The sequence below is a fragment of the Sinocyclocheilus rhinocerous genome, unplaced genomic scaffold (genome assembly GCF_001515625.1).
Source record: "Sinocyclocheilus rhinocerous isolate Xijiao unplaced genomic scaffold, SAMN03320098_v1.1 scaffold460, whole genome shotgun sequence".
Classification (NCBI taxonomy): Eukaryota; Metazoa; Chordata; class Actinopteri; order Cypriniformes; family Cyprinidae; genus Sinocyclocheilus; species Sinocyclocheilus rhinocerous.
The window spans coordinates 1,171,351-1,191,834 of NW_015667268.1; the positions used below are offsets into that span (position 1 = coordinate 1,171,351).

The window sequence follows — 20,484 nt, forward strand, 5'->3', positions numbered from 1 at the left end:
TGGTGCAATGGTCATTTTACAGGAGCGTATCAAAAATGTCATGCTAAAATATTCGCTCATTCATAATTGCTAATGATTTTAAAAGACACGATTTTAGATTTTTAAACAGCACTTTGTTGTGCTCATTTTATAAACACAGATCCCTTGTAAGTTATGCTCAGAGCAATTAATATCACAGCTACTAATGGGAGGCAGAATGTAACTGATGATGGGGGATTTCACCTCTTCACAGTTATCTAGCAGCAGGCAGGGCTACTTACAGCTGCTGAAATGAAACAAAAACTCTTAGCAACACCATGTTTCACAATAGAGGTGCTGTTACTTGGGTATTGAGCCGTATGTGGTTTTTATTGGATTCAGATTGAGTGCCAAACACAGCGGTTTCCACAAAATTGTCTTGTCACGCTGCTTTCAGCAAATCCAGGCGTGACTTTCCTAAAAGTGGATATACACTACCGTTCAGATGTTTTGAGCCAGTATGATTTTTTTTGACCTTTTAACTGATCAAAAGTGGCAGTAAAGACATTTATAAAGTTTATAAAGTTACAAGATTTCTGTTTTTTTTTTACTATTCAGCAAATAATCCTGACAAAAAATATATATATATGTATGTATGTATGTATGTATGTATGTACATCTTCCAAAAAAAATATTGGGGAGCACAACTGTTTTCAACATTGATCAGAAATGTTTGTTGAGCAGCAAATCAGCATATTACAATGATTTCTGAAGGATCATGTGACACTGTAATTTATTGCTGTGATCAAAGCTCTTCAGTTTACAATAGATTCACACAAAACGGTTATCTTAACTCATAATATTTCACAATATTGCTCCTTTGGCTATTTTTGATTAAACGCATGCAGTCCTGTTAAGCATTAGAGACTTCTTTCAAAATCATTTAAATATGTGACCCTGGACCACAAAACCAGTCATAAGGGTCAATTTTTCGAAATTGAGATTTATACATCATCTGAAAGCTGAATACATAAGCTTTCCATTGATGTATGTTTTGTTAGGATAGGACAATATCTGGAAATCTGGAATCTGAGGGTGCAAACAAATCAAAATATTGAGAAAATCGCCTTTAAAGTTGTCCAAATGAAGTTCTTAGCAATGCATATTACTAATCAAAAACTAAGTTTTGATATATTTACAGTAGGAAATTCACAAAATATCTCCATGGAACATGATCTTCACTTAATATCCTAATGATTTTTGGCATAAAAGAAAACCCATACAATGTATTGTTGGCTATTGCTACAAACATACCCCAGCGACTTAAGATTGCTTTTGTGCTCCAGGCTCACATATATTACCAATCACAGAATTCTGAACGGTAGTGCGATTTCTTAATTTTTTTAAAATCCACTTTAAGCCTTTTCTTCAAAACAACTTAATCTCCAAGTTCTGCAAGCATATGCTTGGTCATGATGACACTCATCTCTGAGCGCCTGTATTAATTGTGACACCTCATATAGTCAGTGATATTCATGATGCAATCAAGTAACTGAAAATCAGTAGACTCAAAATGAACATGGGTTTGAACAAGACTCAAGGCCTCATTGTAGTAGCTGCTAGAGCCGTGTGATGGACCGAATCTATCCTGAAGAGGCTGGAGTCACATGACCTGCACTGCTGTTCTGATCAATCCTCCTGGTGTACTTGTTTCTGTGTTAATGGGTCTGTGCGAGGCTTTTTTGTTCTAATATCCTTCGCAGTTTTACCCCAATTCACACGGTAATTGCAATTAACTCCCTCAGGGTGGCAATTCCCACCGCGAGTGTTGTACGCCATGGCAACGTCCTTCATTTTAAATGAGTATCAAGACGTTCTCAATAAATGAACAAACAAGTCCAGATGCTATCAAATCAATTCCTGAAGCTTCGTAGACGAAAACAGGAAGATTATTCAAATAGAGTCACCTGAGTCCTCGACGGCGCCCTCCTCGGCTTTGCCAGCGCTGGCAGCGGCGGCAGGCTTGCCCGTGTTGCCCGGTCCGTTCTGCAGAGTGCCAGGCGTGGCGCTGCGCACTGGCTGCTCCTTTTGGTGGAACTCATTTTCTGGCACCATGTGCACTTTCCTGCCTTTCAATTGGCCAGAGTAGCTGCAAGTCACATACACGGTTAAAATCACGGCAGATGGTAATACGAAGAGCAATGCTTAAAATCACTCAGAAACGGATGGATTCAAAAAGAAATCCTCAAGAGGGGCTGTGTTGGCAGAGGAAAGGCTTTATGACAATATTAACGTAACTAGATTGGCATATTTTTGAGAGGCTGAACACAAGGTCTGATTTCCCTCTTTCATTTCTTGTTGATTCCATGTGTCTACAGAGAAACACAAAGAACAGGGCCCACGTCTGCCCAATAAGCTGAGGTGTGCTGAGAAATCCCACTGGTGGCATGAACGCAACAATTACATGTCAAGAGTTATTACCAATTGTGCCATGGAAGACGCCAATTTAAAAAGAAATCAGCTCCTCATTATGATTGGATGTCTAATCATTTTACAAGCCCATGAAATTTTCTCTAAACCACGTGAGCTCCTCAAACTAAACAACATTATTTTAATCCAATACTCAAAAGTTCAAAAGTTTGGGGTCAGTAAGTTTTTTTTTCTTTTTTTTTCTTTAGTCTTTTATGCTCACCAAGGCTGTTTTTATTTTATTAAAAATACGGCAAAATAGTACTCTGAATTATTCCAAAAGAACAGTATTTATTTATTTTTTAATATGGATTTTTATGTAATAATCTTTACTGTCACACTTGATCAATTTAATGTGTCCTTACTAAAAGTATTCATAAATAAATAAAATAAATACACATCTTACTGAACCAAACGATTTGAACAGTAGTGTTCTCGTTGTGATGTCTAGTCCAAAAGGTAAGCAGTAACATGTCGTCACCTTCTAACAAGCTCATTTAAAGATGCAGATGGGAAATATGGATTACAGAAAAATGGTCTCGGGAATCAGTGGGGCATGATCAAGTCCTCGTCACTAATTCTAGCTCCAGTGAAGCAAAGCAGCCCATTACAGCTGATAACTGATAAGATCGCCTTATCGTGACACAACAAAGTCCAAAAGCTGAATGGACGGTGTTCATTAAGCAGCAATGAAGAGGCCAAACCTTCCCTTGCGATTTTGGTTGGAATGACTGCACTGAATTATGTCTGAGTTTCCTCCTCAAACAACCTCACCACAAACCTCATCCCTTCACATGCGCCCGAGATGACCAGCCACTCCTGACCGTCTCCAACCGCACCAGTCCGACACATTTAATCAAGCCCACTGCGGAGAGTATGCTGAAAGCGGCAGAAAAGAGCAATGAATAAATCTGCCTTAATGTGGCTAACCTCTGCCTACAGAGACGCCCAGAAACTCCCTGCTGATGGTTGGCGGAGGGGGACTTCCCTCATTAATGATTTATTTCTGCAATTATCCAGTAATGTTTTAAGCCTACCTGCACATGCACATTGTGAGGCGCAGTGGATTTATTTGGTCACAGCACCCCTAGCGGTACATTTAGGAAAAGCAGTTTAAGGCTATGAGTAAGAAGACACAGTAACTGGATTTCTGCGGCACTATGGTAAAGATATGCATCACAAAGGGCTGCAGGACAATGGTTAGATGTTAATTACAATTATTTTGCTCAAAAATAAATTCACAATTAGTGTCATCTAAAAAATTTTTTTTTTTACATTTCTATAGAATTTTTGCACTTTCATATAAGCACAAATCAAGAGAACGTCAACTTGCAAGGTTTGCTTGCAGATTTAGTCGCACCAAAAACATTTCATTTGAGCACATTATCTCAGAAGAAATTGCTAAACTCCAGCTATTTCAGTGTAAGAGTGTAGTGTAAGAGAGGGTTGCCAGAATGGGAAGATTTAAGTAAACCAAACTGCAGAAATTGAATCGATTTAAAAGAAAAGCTCTGATTGGGGGATTTGAACTCTTGACATCTGGCAACCGCACACATAAAAGCTTGTGGATGCTAAAATTAAAATTAAAAAATTTCCGAGATAAATAACCAGTGGACAAATATCGCAAGACAATTAATAAATCAATAGAAGCAGAAATCGTGACCAATACAAACACTATTCTTCATGCAGCCCTAGTATGACATGTGCCAAAGAAAAAAAAAATTCTTCTGTGCCAAGATTCAAGAATTCACTTGCAACTTCAAGGTTTTGCTTGAAAACGGAGTTTAAAATATGACCTCTGTAGGAATTGGACTGACGGTGATCAAACCCCTAACGATTAGTGGGGTGTTGCAAGAAACAATAATAAAATAAAGGTTTCATTCTAATTTAAGCTAATTTCATGTATTTACATAAAAGCCTTGCAAAGATACAGCTTCATTCCCGTTTAGTCAAATTTGATGATGCATTACAAGCAAATGGTCTGGTAAACCAACTGATCAACTGTCACAAATCTGGGGATGACCTAATAAAAGCTGTGGGATAGAAAAATTAAAATGGCAGAGAATCTAGTCATTTAACTGAACTAAAACGTTGCTAATTGAGTAAAAAACGGGCTAAGGTTTGAACCAAGCTGAATGACAAATTGTGGGCCACGTTTCATAACCTTTCAGCGTATAGTTCTAGTGGCAGCTGTATATAAATGATGCCTACACACCTTCAGAAATGCAGCCACTAACAAATGTCCTGTATCTTAAACCAAAGCGAGCACAATTAAAATGTGGAAAAACTACACTACCACCAGCTAGACGCCTGAAAGTGAAAGACAAGCCTGGACCCTCTAAACCAGTGTGGTGAAAGCACTTGAAATGCTGAGGCCAGCCGGCTCTCGGCTCAGTTACCCCATGGCTAACGCATAGAGATCGGGCCTCTTCTCTTTCTCTTCCTGGCAGATCTTGTGAACGCGGCACTCCAGAGCCTGGCCCAGGTTCAGCACCTTGGGGTACCAGGGTAGGATCTTGGTGAGCACGATCAGGATGTTGCGGATGTGGGTGTACTCGCCCGTCTCCAGACAGTGAACTGACGCCTGAGGGAACAAGCAGAGGATTTTCTGTACATGAGGTGCTAACAAAAAGTCACATTTATACAAAACATTGCGCATATGACTCAAGTTACTACTGCGTTCAATTTTAGATACAACAGTGCATGTCTGCAATTGTGTATGTCTGTTTTGCGAATGAAAAGGGTTCCAAACAAAGCCACAGCACGACGGTTATGCATCTCAGAGCAGCACAGCAGTGGTTTGTCACTGAGTGAATCCACAGTTTTTAACGATTCGAGTAAGCCAGTGATTCAGTGACCCATTCATAATGAATAGCAAGCAAGTCAATTGCTTTGTTCTTGAATGAAGCAGCCATTTGAACAAATTGGTTGAATGAATGACTGAATGCCTCACTCATGAAGACCTATTGGCGGTTATTATTATTTCGTATTTCAATATTTATTTATTTATTTTTTTTTTTTAAACATTAATACCCATTTATTATTATTATTATTATTTGTGACCCTGGACCACAAAACCAGTCTTAAGTCGCTTGGGTATATTTTTAGCAATAGCCAAAAAAAAAAACATTGTATGGGTCAAAATTATCGATTTTTCTTTTATGCCAAACATCATTAGGATATTAAGTAAAGATCGTGTTCCATGAAGATATTTTGTAAATTTCCTACCGTAAATTTATCAAAACTTAATTTTTGATTAGTAATATGCATTGCTAAGAACTTCATTTGGACAACTTTAAAGGCGCCCTTTTTTGCACCCTCAGATTCCAGATTTTCAAATAATTGTATCTCGGCCAAATATTGTCCTATTGAATCAAAATATTTCTTTCAAAAGTTACTTTTTTGTAAATTCCAAATGGCTTAAATTATCTTTTGGGGGGTAATTTCTTAGCCAAAACTGACGTGCAATTAATTCATGATTAATTTCATTAACTAATAATGACATAATTTCTCAAGTGACCAATATAGTAGTCAATCATTTATACTTACTATAAACTACAATCATCATCAATTATAATTATTGCAAATAAATATTTTCAAGAGGGTTGAAAAGTTTAGAGAATTATGAATCACCCTGCTCTACAACAGCAGGAGGAGTAGTATTCTGTGAGGAGTAGAATACTAACTTTAGTCAACTTGTAATGCCATTTGTGAACAACATGCCGGAAATTCTCATAGTCCAGCTGATCTGCTTTGTTCCCTCCGTCAAAACCACTGGCTCGGAAAATAGTCAGGAACCCAGGATAATTGCCACATTCCTAGTGAGGGAACCAGAAACAGACAAGACGAGACAAACAAATAACACCAGGCTTCTGAAAAGCATGTTTAACCCAAAACCTCAAAATATACAGACAGAAATGATTTTATCTGGGTTTGTAATAAAAGTCTATTATTAAAGGGGTCATATGATGCTGCTAAAAAGAACATTATTTTGTGTATTTGATCCTGCAGGGAAGGGATGCACTGCCAACTCGTTTTCACGGATACCAATTTAGTGGTGACTAGGACACGCTAGAGACAACACTGACAGGATAATTAAACAAGAGCCGGAAGCACACCACACCTTCTCATAGATGGCTCTGTCGCTGTGCCATCGAGTCACAGTCTCCAGCATGCAGCACAGAAAGCGGCCGTAGCGGCGCGACTCGTTCTCTGTGCAGCTCGCTACCGTGTAGATGATATCAGAGAACACCTAGAAGAGAGCAAGAGAGAAAAAGAGCAGGATGAGTAACCTAGGTGATTTTCTCAATATTTTGATTTTTTTGCACCCTCGGATTTTCAAATAGTTTCTAATAAACCATACATCAATGGAAAGCTTATTTATTCAGCTTTCAGATGATGTATAAATCTCAATTTCGAAAAATTGACACTTAAGACTGGTTTTGTGCTCCAGGGTCACAAATACCAAAAGTGTCAAAAGTGAGAAAATGGATTTTTGTGTTCCTATCATGCTGTAGAAGGCATCTAAATCACACCACACTTCATTTATTCATAGTGTGGCAGTTATGTGGTAATAGAATGTGACTGCTAAATAGTTTTTTTTTTGGTAGATAAGCACATAATTAGAACTTTCCGTACAATGAACCAAACAAATTCAACAAGCTGTCATGTTATGCTGTTGTGTAATTTAAGACTAGACAGGTTTCATATCACGTTTATGATAGATACAGTTAATAAGGGTTCTTATTCTAAGGAACCTGGGACTTGCGCTTTTTTATTGTTTTAAAAGACACATTTGTAGCCTGTTTGCTGAAAGTGGCTGCAATGGTTGGGCATACTGCAGTGAACTCACTCGGTCGTAGCAGAGCAGGGTGCAGAAGTTGGGCGTCTTCTGCTGGTGCACCAGCTCCACGAAGCGAGCGCAGTAAACGGCATCAATGGCTGAGAAGACGCAGCGGGGGAAGATGCAGAGCTGCAGGAACTTAGTGATGGTTTCATTCTTAGTGGATTCTGCGAATAGAGGGAATACGGGGGTGAGCGAGACGCGAAGAGCCTTTGAGCAGCGGAGAGATTGTGAGAGAGTTATCTGAGGACTCACTGGCGAGTAACCAGTTGTCTTTCTCCAGTTTGAGACGGTGCAGGACTCTCTGCACATGCTCCAGCTGTTTCTTCTCCTCTTCCTGCAGCTTGTCCTGCAGCGCTGTGCAGCGTTCCTTCTCTTTCTTCTTTTTGTTCAGAGGCTGCAATAGAGAAAAGCATCTCATGAACAACATCTGACCACAGACATTGCAATCAGGGTTTGAAATCAACTTTTTCACTCACCAGCCAATTTGGCTACTACATTTTTAAGTTACCGGCCATTCATAATTTCTACTAGCCAAAAAAATTAAACAAATTAATTATGAAAAAAAGGCCAGATGGCCAGTAGCTACATCGCTGGGTATGTTCAAGTAAGCTAGTTGCCCAGATGCTGCGCAATTAGGCTTATTTAATATATAATGATGAGTCTCGAGTTCAGTATTTACACTAAATCTGTGCAGATTTGGCTTACATGAACTTCCTCAAGAAATTAATTGGTAAACATAATTTACGAAAAGTAACCCGCCAAATTGGCTAGTGATTTGACAGCCTTACCCGACACAGCTGATTTTTACCCGCATTTGGCGGGTGTTAATTTCAAACCCTGATTGCAATGATTCCTGCACAGGTTGACTTCTCTCTATCAACAGCCTCACGGCAAAACAACTTGAGCTTTGAGATCGAGGTCTAAGCTGAATGTGAAGGTTGATTTGTGCATCGCAAAATCTTGAACGCTGTTGTCAGTCACTAAAACAACATCATCCATAATCTGTCAATGCCATTATTTTATCTGTATTTTATTTCCAAATATCGTTTTTTTTTTTTTTTTTAATTTTTTTTTTTTTTTTTTTTTTTTTTGCAGGACAGGTTCAAACTAAAGTCCTCATTGTTAAGAGCTGCACTCATTGCATTAACGGACTCACTGATCCAAAAGTTAATATGACTCAAAAGGACCCAAGAACTGTTACTTCCTTGTGTACTTCTGTTGAAAATGCCAATTTGTAAGGTTCATGCCCTGCTGCTGCAACACTAAGCTGTTCTCTTTAAATCAACATTTCACAAAACCTCTGATATGTGGCTTGCAGCACTATTGATGAAGAGAGGCTTTAAAACCATTATTATGAGGTGCAACTAAATTTACTGTGGTCAGATCATGGGGTCAATGTGACTGTGAATGAGGCTGTCACTAGAATCACAAAGTTTCAGTAGTTGATTCTAATATTAGTGAATTGTGCTACTTAACAGTTTAAAAATTAAATGCAATTAGTCTTCCAAGTATTTGATGAGTAAAAACTGCTTCCACTTTTAAGTAATTATTTTAATACCCCTAATAATGCAAGCACAGTAACTGATTCTCTTACTCCAGTAAATATGGCTGCTTGATTCATTTCGAACAACAATACAGACAGCAGCAGATCAAGGTCCTTTAGTGTCTCACCATCTCCGTGTTTTCATCGATAGCCTTGATCTGCATCTTCAGCTTGTTGACCTCGCGGTCGTAGGCGTTGTGTGGTACCGCCAGGTCGTACATGGTGAGGGACCAGAAGGTGGCGTAGAACTGAGGTCGAAGGTCATCCCACACTCTGGGCAAGTGAAGAGACACAACAGCCTCGTGCACAGGAGCCATGATCTGCTCGCAGGCTGCGATGTACTTATGGACCTTCTGCTGCTGCCTGTTGCCCTTCTCTGCCTTCTTCAATTCGTCATACTTGGACTGATGGGAACACAAAGACAGCAGGCAAGCTTTATAATTCACTCAAGCACAACAAACAGGCCTGAAGATGAGCGTATGCAGAGGTTTGCACGTGGTAAATCTTGTTAGAAGTGAAGAGATAAGGGGTTAACTTTACACCGCTCTGGAGAGCTGTAAGAGGGGGTCTAGCGTTGAGGGAAAACACAAAATGAGCTCTGTATGAAATATTCATTAGGCAGGCAGCATCATATAATACTGCAAAATTTAACAAATAAATCCCAGTTTACTGTAATGCAAGAACCGTATTAAAGCAAGAGCAAAGCATTATTGGATGCTTCGCAATTTCAACCACTATGAAAGCCTCTTCATGCTTCAACAGTTATTGTCTTACAGCATTTTTTGCACTAATCACACCCTTGATGTGAGAAACACCAAACAATGAGATCAGCTCAGTCAACTAAGTCAGTACTGCATGCATCCATTTGCAAAGCACAATAAAATAACACGACTATCTTTGAAAAAAGTGCATAAAATAATGTTTATAAACCATCTATAATTAAAGTTGCTAAAACAAAGAAACAAAACAGAATCATGCATGTATGTATAGTTTAATACAAAGGACCGAAAACCAATCACAAAGAGTACTTTCTTAATTTAAAAACTTGAGATGCAGTAGGATGGGGAAAACCCGCCATAAAGTCTTGAGACATGTTTTTAAAAAAATATAAAACACTAGCCCTATTATCAATGTAGTCTTGATTAAAATGCAAACCTGACAAAGGGCTTTCAAATATTGTTTTGGACAAAGGAGGCTTTTGAGTCAAAAAGGTTACGAACCGCTGCAATAGGTTGTGAAAGAGAGTTTGTTTTGAACACTCACCAGAATCTGATGGGCATACATGGGCCGAGACAGGAAGAAAGCAGCATCGTGTGGCGTGTGGAACTGGTTGCAGAGGACATCGACTGACGGCACCCTTTTGATGTAGTCTTCTGTGCTGAGGTTAGACGCCAAGAAGCCACCAAACTGTACAAGAGTGTCGTGACACTTTGGGGAGGAAGCAGAAAGAGAAGCATTCATCATTAAACGCGTCTCTCCACGTTTCTGTCCCAGGCAAATGCAGATGCCCTTAATAAATCCTCAGGTCGCTCATTTATTTAGGGAACTGCGGCTCGCTTTATTAAAGCCATTCATCACGGGCTCTCCATCAGAATCGATGGGATGCACAGTAAAGCAATTTAGCGGAAGCGAGACACTGGGGAGAGATTCCAGAGGAAGCTGGTGAAGGGGAGGGAGGTACGGCCTGACTACTGGGTCAACTACCCAAATGTTCCCGGACAGCTGCTTTACTGCCAGACGAAGTTAAAGAGACCTGAAAGGACTTGTTCGAAAGAGTCGTTTGTTCACGTGCTTCAGCTGTATGTTTCTGATTCACTAAAAAGAAGCGTAAATCAGACTACACTGGTTGTGCTCTATGTTATTGCATGCAACCTGTAGATTCAGCAGCAGGATTGTGCTTACACTGAAAAGTAGTGCAGGAAATAAAGTATTATCGATCTCAATATCAAGATTCATTAAGTCATTATTTACACCCAGCCCTAAACTAATGTTTACTTTTTTTTTACATGCCATCCGCCACTTCCTGTCGAAGTCCATTTTCAGACCTGCAGATCATTTGCTTTGTTTAGAAACAGGGGCGTAAATAGTTGCATTTGCAATGTTGCAAAATGTATTTATGCAAGTCGCGTGCAAGTAAACGGTCCTCTCATTGATCAGAGAGCACCTGTTTATGTTTCCGGATTACACTCATGGCGCCATCCATCAAGATGAATTAACAAGCTAGCTTTGCGCACTAGCTTCCCTGCAAGGCAAGACAGCATTTCAGAGAAGATCAATGACATTTCAAGGCACTCTTTGGTTTTCAACTGTGATACTAATAGGCTCACCCACAGAATCAGACACTGCTGCTATTTACGCAACACATTTCCCATTATGAATTATGATACAGCTCGGTTAGTTGGTCCGTTGGGTCAAATTGCTTTCTAACCTCACCAAAACTGGACTGTTTCAGAGTTTGCTTTTAATCAGACCTAGAGCACCTCATTAAGATGATCTCTGACCAATTATTTGGAATAAAATGAGCCCGGTTATCTGTGAGAACACCCTAAATGGGCGGACAGAACATGCTGTAATGTGGACCAGACTATGTCTAAAGTCCAAAATCTGGCACGTAAGGATAACAGTGCATTCTCATAAACAGATGTAATAGACGCATACAGATGCCACCTCTCTAAACCCGTGCAAAGAATACTCTAATAATACAGAGTGTGCTAACAACAGAACTGGACATCAAGGGAAGATGAGATTGGTTTGGCGTGCTTTCAATGCTCGAATCAGCTCAGCCTGAGGGACTCACTGTCACGTCACACTCTGACAACTTTTCCACCTCTCATTCTCAGACAAAAAAATAATGAAATGCATGAGTTACTCTGAGTCATTAGTTATATTAGAAAATGAGCTTTCCCCAGCATTTCTAGAAGTTTGTTCATGAGAAGGGAAATGTAGCGATCATCTTCACTGAAATTGTATTTGCATTATCCAGCTAGAGCACATATGATTACCGCTTTTGACATGATCAACTCAAACCGAGGGAAAGCAACACACAAGTGTATACTCAAAGATTTTGGACAGTTCTCTACAAATACAACTGACCATAACAGTATATCGCGTAGGACACAACATATTGCTCACTGAGAGTTAGACCCATTGTCTGAAGAATACATCAGTGGTCCCTGCCCATGTAAATCACAGCATTAGGATGTCGCTTTGTGGTCAAAACAGCTACCCATAAGACTCTGTGATATTCTGATCTCCAGAGTATGGCTAGACTGAGCCTGGTTTCTCCCAAGGTTTTTTCTCCATTCTGTCACCGATGGAGTTTTGGTTCCTTGCCGCTGTCGCCTCTGGCTTGCTTAGTTGGGGACACTTAATTTCCAGCGATATCGTTGACTTGATTGCACAGATACTATTTAAACTGAACTGAGCTGAATGAAGACATCACTGAATTCAATCATGACCTGTCTTTAACTGGAAAATTAGTGTTTACTATTCTCATTTTGCATCATTGACACACTATTTTCCTAATTAATGCGGTTCAGTTGCTTTGACACAATCTGTATTGTTAAAAGCGCTATATAAATAAAGGTGACTGACTGACTGACAATGAGTTGGCTATGAGAATAAGGTGTCCGGTATATGAGCTGCTCAGAGCAGGAACTGCAGTTGGGCAGATATTAAGTGAGCCTGTGCATGAATTGTATAATAACAGCAGAACGGGATTTCCCTTGTTTATATTTTTAACTAACACTGCATTGTCCGAGTAGATGGGTATTGATTTTCTGGACCATTCGTGCCCCCAAAGGATGGCTGCCATGATAATGGGGTATATTTCATAAATCTGGTGGAGAAAGCGCTTGACTGTGGACTGAGGGAACTGAACTCCGGAGGTCGTTTGGAGGAAAACCAGCGCCCACCGTAATGGCAGTCGAAGTCTATTGACGGTGCTGCATCAGTATATAGTTGGAAGTCATCGAGATGAGAGATGTAGTTGTTATAGAGATAGAAGATGCTGTTCTGGGATGGGAGGAATTGTTGCCAGAGGCGCATTTCCATTTGCATGCATCATCTAATATGACTCTGTTGTGGAGAGATGGGATGGCTGCTGCTTTAGACAGAAGGTTGGACAAGAAGGATTTCCCTTGAGGAATTATCCAGATGTCATTGCTGAGGTGGCCTAGAAGTGCAAGTAGCTGACACTTGTACATCTATCTGTTAATAGAAGTTGGAAAGAAGCAGTGAGATTTGGTGGATTTTGTAGAGGGTGGGGATGCTTGAAATGACTGAGATTGAAATGAGTCAAGAGTGATGCCTAAATCTCAATGGTGGTATGAGGTCCTGAGGTTTTTGGCTCTGAAAATGGAATGCTGAGTTTGGTAAAAACCTTGATTAGTGTGGAAATCCTAAGTTAGCGTGAAGGGATGTTTGAGCTGCGAATTATAGACAGTAGAGTTCAGAGTCAAGAGTGCCCCAGTATGTCTCCTGGTTGAACTGCTGTAGACAACCTGCGGCAAAAATTTTTGAGCATAGAGCTGCTGAGATGGGAGGAGGGCGATGAGCTACTCCAGCCGGGCGAGTAGGTGGCGTAGCTGGCCAAGTATATGGGCTGTAGATGGCAGGATGAAAGGGTATTGATGGAGGGAGGTGAAAAAATATAGACCAGTTGGAAATAAAATTGGAGGTTGAAGAAGTCAAGACTGCACCGTGTGAGGTAGTGGCGCTGGACGAGGCTTCTGGACTGTAGAAGTTGAGAATTATTAGGAAGCATGAGAGCCGTATTGCTGTAAAACGGCTGAAGGAGGGGTGGAAGAATGGATGTTGGGATGAAAGGATGTTTTTTGAGTGGGTTTTTTTTAGGAGTATTGAGGATGGGAGGGTATAGGTGGAGGGAGGGGGTAGAATGAGGGATGGAGGAAGGGAAGAGAGAGAGGGAGGTGGGGAGAGGGGGAGAGAGGGTGGTAAAGAGGGAGGTAGAGAGAGAGAGTGAGATAGGGAGGTATAGAGAGAGGGGAGAATCTATTGCTTCTCTGAAGCTATTGAGTTGTAGTATATTTTTATTTAATGCCAGGTCAGCATCTTAGGCTATTTTCATGGCAAACAATTAAAAAATACAAATATAACAAATGCAATAAAAAAAAATTTTTACATTTTTTTTTTTACATTAACATATATTAACTTTTCTAAGTAGCTATTTAGAATAATTAGAAACACGAGGGCCATATTGCTGTAAACGGCTGAAGGAAGGGTGGAAGAATGGATGTAGGGATGAAAGGATGTTTGTAAGTGGGGTTTTAGTGCTAGATGGTGGGATGAGAGGGAATGAATAGAGGAAGAGGGAGAGAGAGAGGAAGGAAGGGAGGGAGGGAGACCCTTTAATACTGAAAAAGTTGCTTTGACACAATCTGTATTGTTAAAAGCGCTATATAAATAAAGGTGACTTGACTAGACTAGAGTCATCTGCTAGGTGAGAAGCCTGATCACCTCTCTTCAGTAATCCACATGATTTTAGAAACCATTCATGTCTATAGCACAAACGATGCAGGACAAGTTAAGTGCAATATTTGGAGTATGGAGTTTGTTCAAATCACATATCTTCATTCTGAGCAATAATAGTCACACTTGTCCTAGCAAACATCACTAACAAAATATAAAACACTAGGATATATTAAATGGCAAGCATGCCAAAAGACGTATTGACCATGCAAAATAAAGCAAATTTATACAATTAAGTTGTTCTAATATTTTTCAGGGTGCTTATGCAATCATGCTGAATGCATATTTAGTCTGTGAGATGAGTCAATCAATCTCTGTGGTGCATCAGAGGCGGTGATAGCCAGGCACAGGAGCCCAACACATTCTGCTGATTGCAGTGCACAACTTCCTGCAAAGTGAGTTTTAAAAAAAAAGAGCCAAAATTAATAATTAAAAGCTTCCCCACTGATGTCAGGAAAAAGCGTGTTTCTCATTCACACCATGAGCAATTATTTAGACAATTTGGCATCGCGAGAGGGAATTATTTGCTAAAGGCTCTAATTTGAGACATTGAGAGAAAAAGTTTAAAAAAATAAAAAAGGATCGACCGGCGGCATCATTTTGTAGTCCCACACAGAATGGAGCTGATGATGTTAGTTTTTAGCACCATCTGCTGTGAATTGCGACATGTCTAGAGAACACGGGGGGAGAGAGGAAACAGTCAATTGGATTACCCAGTGAGTAATTGAGCTACGCAGCTGCTGAACATGAAAAGCAAACTGCCAGTGTATGTGGGTGGATGAAAATCACAGAAGTTCAGTGGTTGATACAGGCCACTTTCACTTCCAAACTGCGACACCAGCAACCATGAAAAGTTTCCAAAACTCAATCATTCAGTTTGGTTTACTTTTGGCTGACCAAAAAACAGCCGTTTTCAATGACTTCATTAAAAAGTCAGTTTGACCCAAAAACTCAAAAAAAAAAAAAAAAAATGAGAGATTTTGCAGTGGGTTCACGCAGCTCTTTTCCCTGATCACAGGCTGTCAAGCAAGCCCATCAGAAAAAAACTAGTCCATATCATTTGTGTGGTACATTCTCAGTTGTTCAAAGCCAAAATAATAGCCTTTTGCAAGGAAAAGACAAAAATGTAAGTCCATATTGACTTTCTCAGTCCTGCCCTAGGCATTCATTGCAAGTCAAAACAGATTCATGATTTATTATAAATTGAATCGTGAATGCTGAATTCAGAAATCACTTGGGTGCATCAGGCAGGCAATAATATACAGTAATAGTAAGTAAATTAATGAAAATGAGTGAAGCAGCCGGCCAAAACGTTCACTAAATCACCAGAATTTCTCCCAGTGCTCTCGATGGCATGGTGACCTGCCTAATATTGTGGATCAAAGAGTCTGTCTTGTATACATATACATATATTTTTGTGAAAGAAACATCCATTTTGTGGTTGACATTAAAAGGAATACAAAATGGAATGTACCAAAACAATTCTTGAAAGAAAATATGCATTTTGCAGCACAGACAGATCCTTTTCATCCATGAAATTAGGTGCGTGTTAAAAGATGAGCTTACAATTACAAGGAAAAGTGGGGGAAAAAACACCTCAGAACTGTAAGATATTAATTTAAAATTACAAGATACAAACTCAGAATCGCAAGAAAATAAGTTGATAATTTTGATATTTAAAAAAATCTATTTTTTTTATTTTATTCTTTTTTTATTATTATTATTTCTGTGGAGTACATTTTTTTTATCTGTCGCCCACAAAAAGCTATTAGTATGACTCCAGAGGACTCGGACTGTAGTACATGAGACATAGGAAGTACTTCAATGGTGTTTTTGTCCTTTCAGGAGCTTGACGGCCTCTGGGCACTATATGCTTCTGCTGTATGTAAAAGAGCAGCGAGAACATTCTGGTAAATTACTCACACTCCACAAAGGAAAGAAAAATCATGCCGGTTTGGGTAAATGACACTTTGCACTATTACTTTAATAGTTGGCTGACTTAGACAGGCTGTCATATGCCATTGATGTGAGAAAGACACTGATGAAGAGTCATGCTATGTTGAAGAACTTCTATTGCATGACCTTTCAGTCATTAACATCAACACATGCATTTTCTCATCCGAAAGGTGGATCTTTCCTAATTGGCAGCCTTTACCTCATTAAAATCTGTGATTTTATATGCCGTTTCTTCCTGAACATTCCCTCCAGGAACCCTAAAGTCTGACTGTCTATCTATATCATGGCACCATTTTACTTTGTCTGAAAGTAAACAAGCATCAAACTTGAAGGAAACAGTTTTTAAGAAATGTATTATCAGCTCCACTGCATGAGTTCCGCTGCTTGTCACATTTAATTAGCAGTTATACTCTTTTTAGAAACTACAGTGACAGAGTTGAGGACCGCATGAATCTGAGTCATCATGGCTTCAAGACCAAGAGCCGCTCGTTACTTGATTATACCTGATCATAAAGCTTCCCCACGAGTTTGAGATGCTTCTCTCCCCCCTCAGAGAAGACCACACCGTTCCTCTGCTGGGCCATCAGGAGACACAGCGGTAACGCCAGCTCGTGGTCCAGAAGAACATCCTTCAGACGCTGAGACGACTTCTTAGTGTTCCTGATCTGTCCAAAGTAGCCACCCTGCACACACAAACAACAAGAAATCAACAAAAACACAAACGCAATGTTCTCGTAGCTGCCATGATCAAGTCAAAAGTCACAACCAGGTCAATATAGAAGCTGCGCAGACTGAACTCAGCAGTCTCTTGTGCTCGAGTAAGTGAAGTAACTTCTGAATTGATTCATTATGAACACCTACTGTCCCATGTGGTCTCACTTTAATTGCCTCAGTGTTTTCAAGTAAGCACTGTTAAAGGAGACGACATATGCCCCTTTTTACAATATGTAATATAAGTCTCTGGTGTCCGCAGAATGTGTCTGTGAAGTTTCAGCTTAAAATACTCCACAGATCATTTATAATATCATTTTGAAAATGCCTATTTTGAGTGGAAGCAGAAACACGCCGTTTTTCGGGCCTGTCTCTTTAAATGCAAATGAGCTGCTGCTCCCCGCCCCCCTTCTGATTATCATGTTTATCGCGCTGAAATCATGCGTTTTAAACCAACCAGGTCAATATAGAAGCTGCGCAGACTGAACTCAGCAGTCTCTTGTGCTCGAGTAAGTGAAGTAACTTCTGAATTGATTCATTATGAACACCTACTGTCCCATGTGGTCTCACTTTAAGTGCCTCAGTGTTTTCAAGTAAGCACTGTTAAAGGAGACGATATATGCCCCTATATGTAATATAATATTGTAATATAAGTCTCTGGTGTCTGCAGAATGTGTCTGTGAAGTTTCAGCTTAAAATACTCCACAGATCATTTATAATATCATTTTGAAAATGCCTATTTTGAGTGGAAGCAGAAACACGCCGTTTTTCGGGCCTGTCTCTTTAAATGCAAATGAGCTGCTGCTCTCCGCCCCCTTTTCCAGAATAGAGCTGCGCCATTACAGCTCGGACCTGCTAAAAACATCAGTTTTGGTTCTGATTATCATGTTTATCGCGCTGAATTAATGCGATTTAAACCATATGAGTTTAAACTTCTGAGATACGGTTTTCTGAACGCACACATCTGAAGCACACGCACAGAAAGCGGCTGTCACAGCACGTGAGTACTAAACTAGTTCTCATTCACACACAAGTTTACGTTTACAAAAACAGTCGGTTATGTCTGTGAAGGTAAACTGCTGGGAAATAAATTGCATGTTTATTTTAGATCTAAATAGTGTTCTGTGCTCGTCTGTGCAGACAAAGACAGAACAATTCGCATGTTTTGCTCAAACTTTCACCATGGCATTAGAGCTGGTACACCGTTGTCGCTTGCGAAATCAAATTGTAGATGCACTGGGGACCTGATTATAGCACTTAAAACCTGGAAAAGTCAGATTTTCATGATATGTCACCTTTAAGGCAAACACCATCTGCAATGCATAAACTTGGTACATGTTTGAGCAGCTAAGTAGTGCTGGTTTGCAGACTAACAGGGTAACACATGAACTCTAGCTATATCTCATAACAGGAGCCTTGATTTCCACACAAGCACACTTCTAGCGTTCGACACCTGAAACATCGCTGCAGCCCTAATATTTCGCAATAGCATCCATACATTCATAAACATAGCTTTAGCTTTTTGCTGAATGATGACTATGACTACATGTGTGGCGTACCTCCGCTTTGAGCTGTTCTCCGCCTGTCATGGCCTCCAGCTGCTCCACAGTCATTTCATCTGTGATCTCAATTCCGGCCATCTTCTGCACCACCTCCTTCAGGATCAGCAGGTCAAAACTGGCACAAACATAAGACACATGAGCTCGATAAAAACCAAAGCTGCTCTTGGGGATTTCTGCATGCTTGATGACACTGGATAAAGGAAACTAAATAAAGAGCTGTGGTTCCTAGAGAACATCCTCAAATATGGACTGGTGGATCCAGCTCTAGTTTGAATGCACTGGATCCCCAATTTCAATTATATTTTAGTTGGTAAAGCACAACGCTATTGGTGTACCCTTTTCAAACCGGCAACCCATTTTTGGGTCACAAGCCACCAGTTGTGAATCACAGCCTAAATTAAGACTACTTTGCTATGCTAATGGCAAACTAGAACATCTCAGATTGATTGTTTTTACATTCAGAGAAAATTCAGCTACTTAATAAGAAATCACCCCTCACTGAAAACATAATCGTCAGTCAAATCCATGATCTAACATGCATTAGGCCCATTCACATGTATGAAGCTCAGTCCAGATTTCAGGGTAAGTGCTAGTCAATTCTCTGGTCTGTCAGCGAGGGCTTTAACTGCCTGCCTACACACGTCTCTCTGGAGTGTTGAAGGATAACCCACACCTTATTAACGCTGCTGCTTACACATAAGCAGAACAGCCTCGCATACAGCTGTGCGGGGAAATCTCAGACAAGCACTGGGATCAACTGCTTTAGTCCAAAGAAAGGCATCATTTTAATTGTTAATTGCTGCAGAGTAAATATATTGGGCATTTGGAATAGAGTGAACCAGTGTTGCAAACACAGCACATTTTAACACTGCTGTATAAAATGTCCTGTATATAAAAAGTCCTAACATTGAAAATACTAACCATTCATCAAGAAAATCAAAAATTAATCTGTCCAGATACTGAACACTTGGAATGAAGGGGTTAAATATTGACTTAACATTCATAAAATTGCAAAATTATAAAATAAAATAAAAAAAAACTTAGTCATGATTGCCTTCTTGTACTTTAAGGATATATACTGCATGTTTTGAAAAACAGCAGTATAAAAATTCATTTTCAAACTAATTTGGGTTTGAAAATGTCACTTTTCTGCTAGAGAACTGGCCATATTCCAGAGGTCCTCTACACAAAATGACTACAGAAAATTCAACCTAGCATTAAAAAAGCAATCAAATAAAAAGATAATAATAATGTCAAAGAATGCTTTGCAATATTTTTATTTATTTTTTTGTAAACAATCTTTTAAATAAAGATTTTCTTGTAGGTCCGCATGAATATATAGCAACACCGAGTGCAAAACTATTTCAATAGCCAGTAGAATGGGCAGTAGAGATGCGTAATACAATAAAAATATAATAATAATGTTTTTCAGCAACATATGAGGTTATGAAAAAAAAAAATACAGGAATTTTAACCTGTTGCCTTGAGCACTAGCACTATTTGAAAATAATTCTTCCTTCTTATAGCAACACCGAGTGCAAAACTATTTCAATAGCCAGTAGAATGGGCAGTAGAGATGCGTAATACAATAAAAATATAATAATGTTTTTCAGCAACATATGAGGTTATGAAAAAAAAAAATACAGGAATTTTAACCTGTTGCCTTGAGCACTAGCACTATTTGAAAATAATTCTTCCTTCTAGTGATTCTGTGCGGAAGTGCATCTGCATAGTGTAAAAAATTGAAAAGCTGAAAAAAATATTTATTCTCTGACGGTCTGAACCCTTTTTTTTGGGGGGGGTGTTTACACTTCGGTATATTCTATGCAATAAACTTATAACAAACACCTATTTCAAAAACCTTAAAGTGAAAAAAAAAATCACTTGTTTCATTCACAACTTTACCTAAAAAAAATGATTTTTATTGTGGCTACAGTAAAAAAAAAAAA

General features: G+C 39.4%; 1 protein-coding gene across 1 annotated transcript in view; it reads right to left on the minus strand.

The window, feature by feature from the left end:
* LOC107733416 (THO complex subunit 2-like) overlaps window positions 1–20,484 on the minus strand; it is a 93,096-nt gene that overhangs the window by 18,050 nt on the left and 54,562 nt on the right. Inside the window, exons 20-29 of the mRNA XM_016545017.1 lie at window positions 18,533–18,650; window positions 16,766–16,945; window positions 10,080–10,244; window positions 8,945–9,220; window positions 7,526–7,667; window positions 7,280–7,437; window positions 6,551–6,679; window positions 6,114–6,245; window positions 4,827–5,011; window positions 1,926–2,107 (exon numbers count right to left, since the gene is read on the minus strand). Of these exons, the coding sequence (XP_016400503.1) occupies window positions 1,926–2,107; window positions 4,827–5,011; window positions 6,114–6,245; window positions 6,551–6,679; window positions 7,280–7,437; window positions 7,526–7,667; window positions 8,945–9,220; window positions 10,080–10,244; window positions 16,766–16,945; window positions 18,533–18,650 (1,667 nt within the window). The remainder of the gene's footprint in view (window positions 1–1,925; window positions 2,108–4,826; window positions 5,012–6,113; window positions 6,246–6,550; window positions 6,680–7,279; window positions 7,438–7,525; window positions 7,668–8,944; window positions 9,221–10,079; window positions 10,245–16,765; window positions 16,946–18,532; window positions 18,651–20,484) is intronic.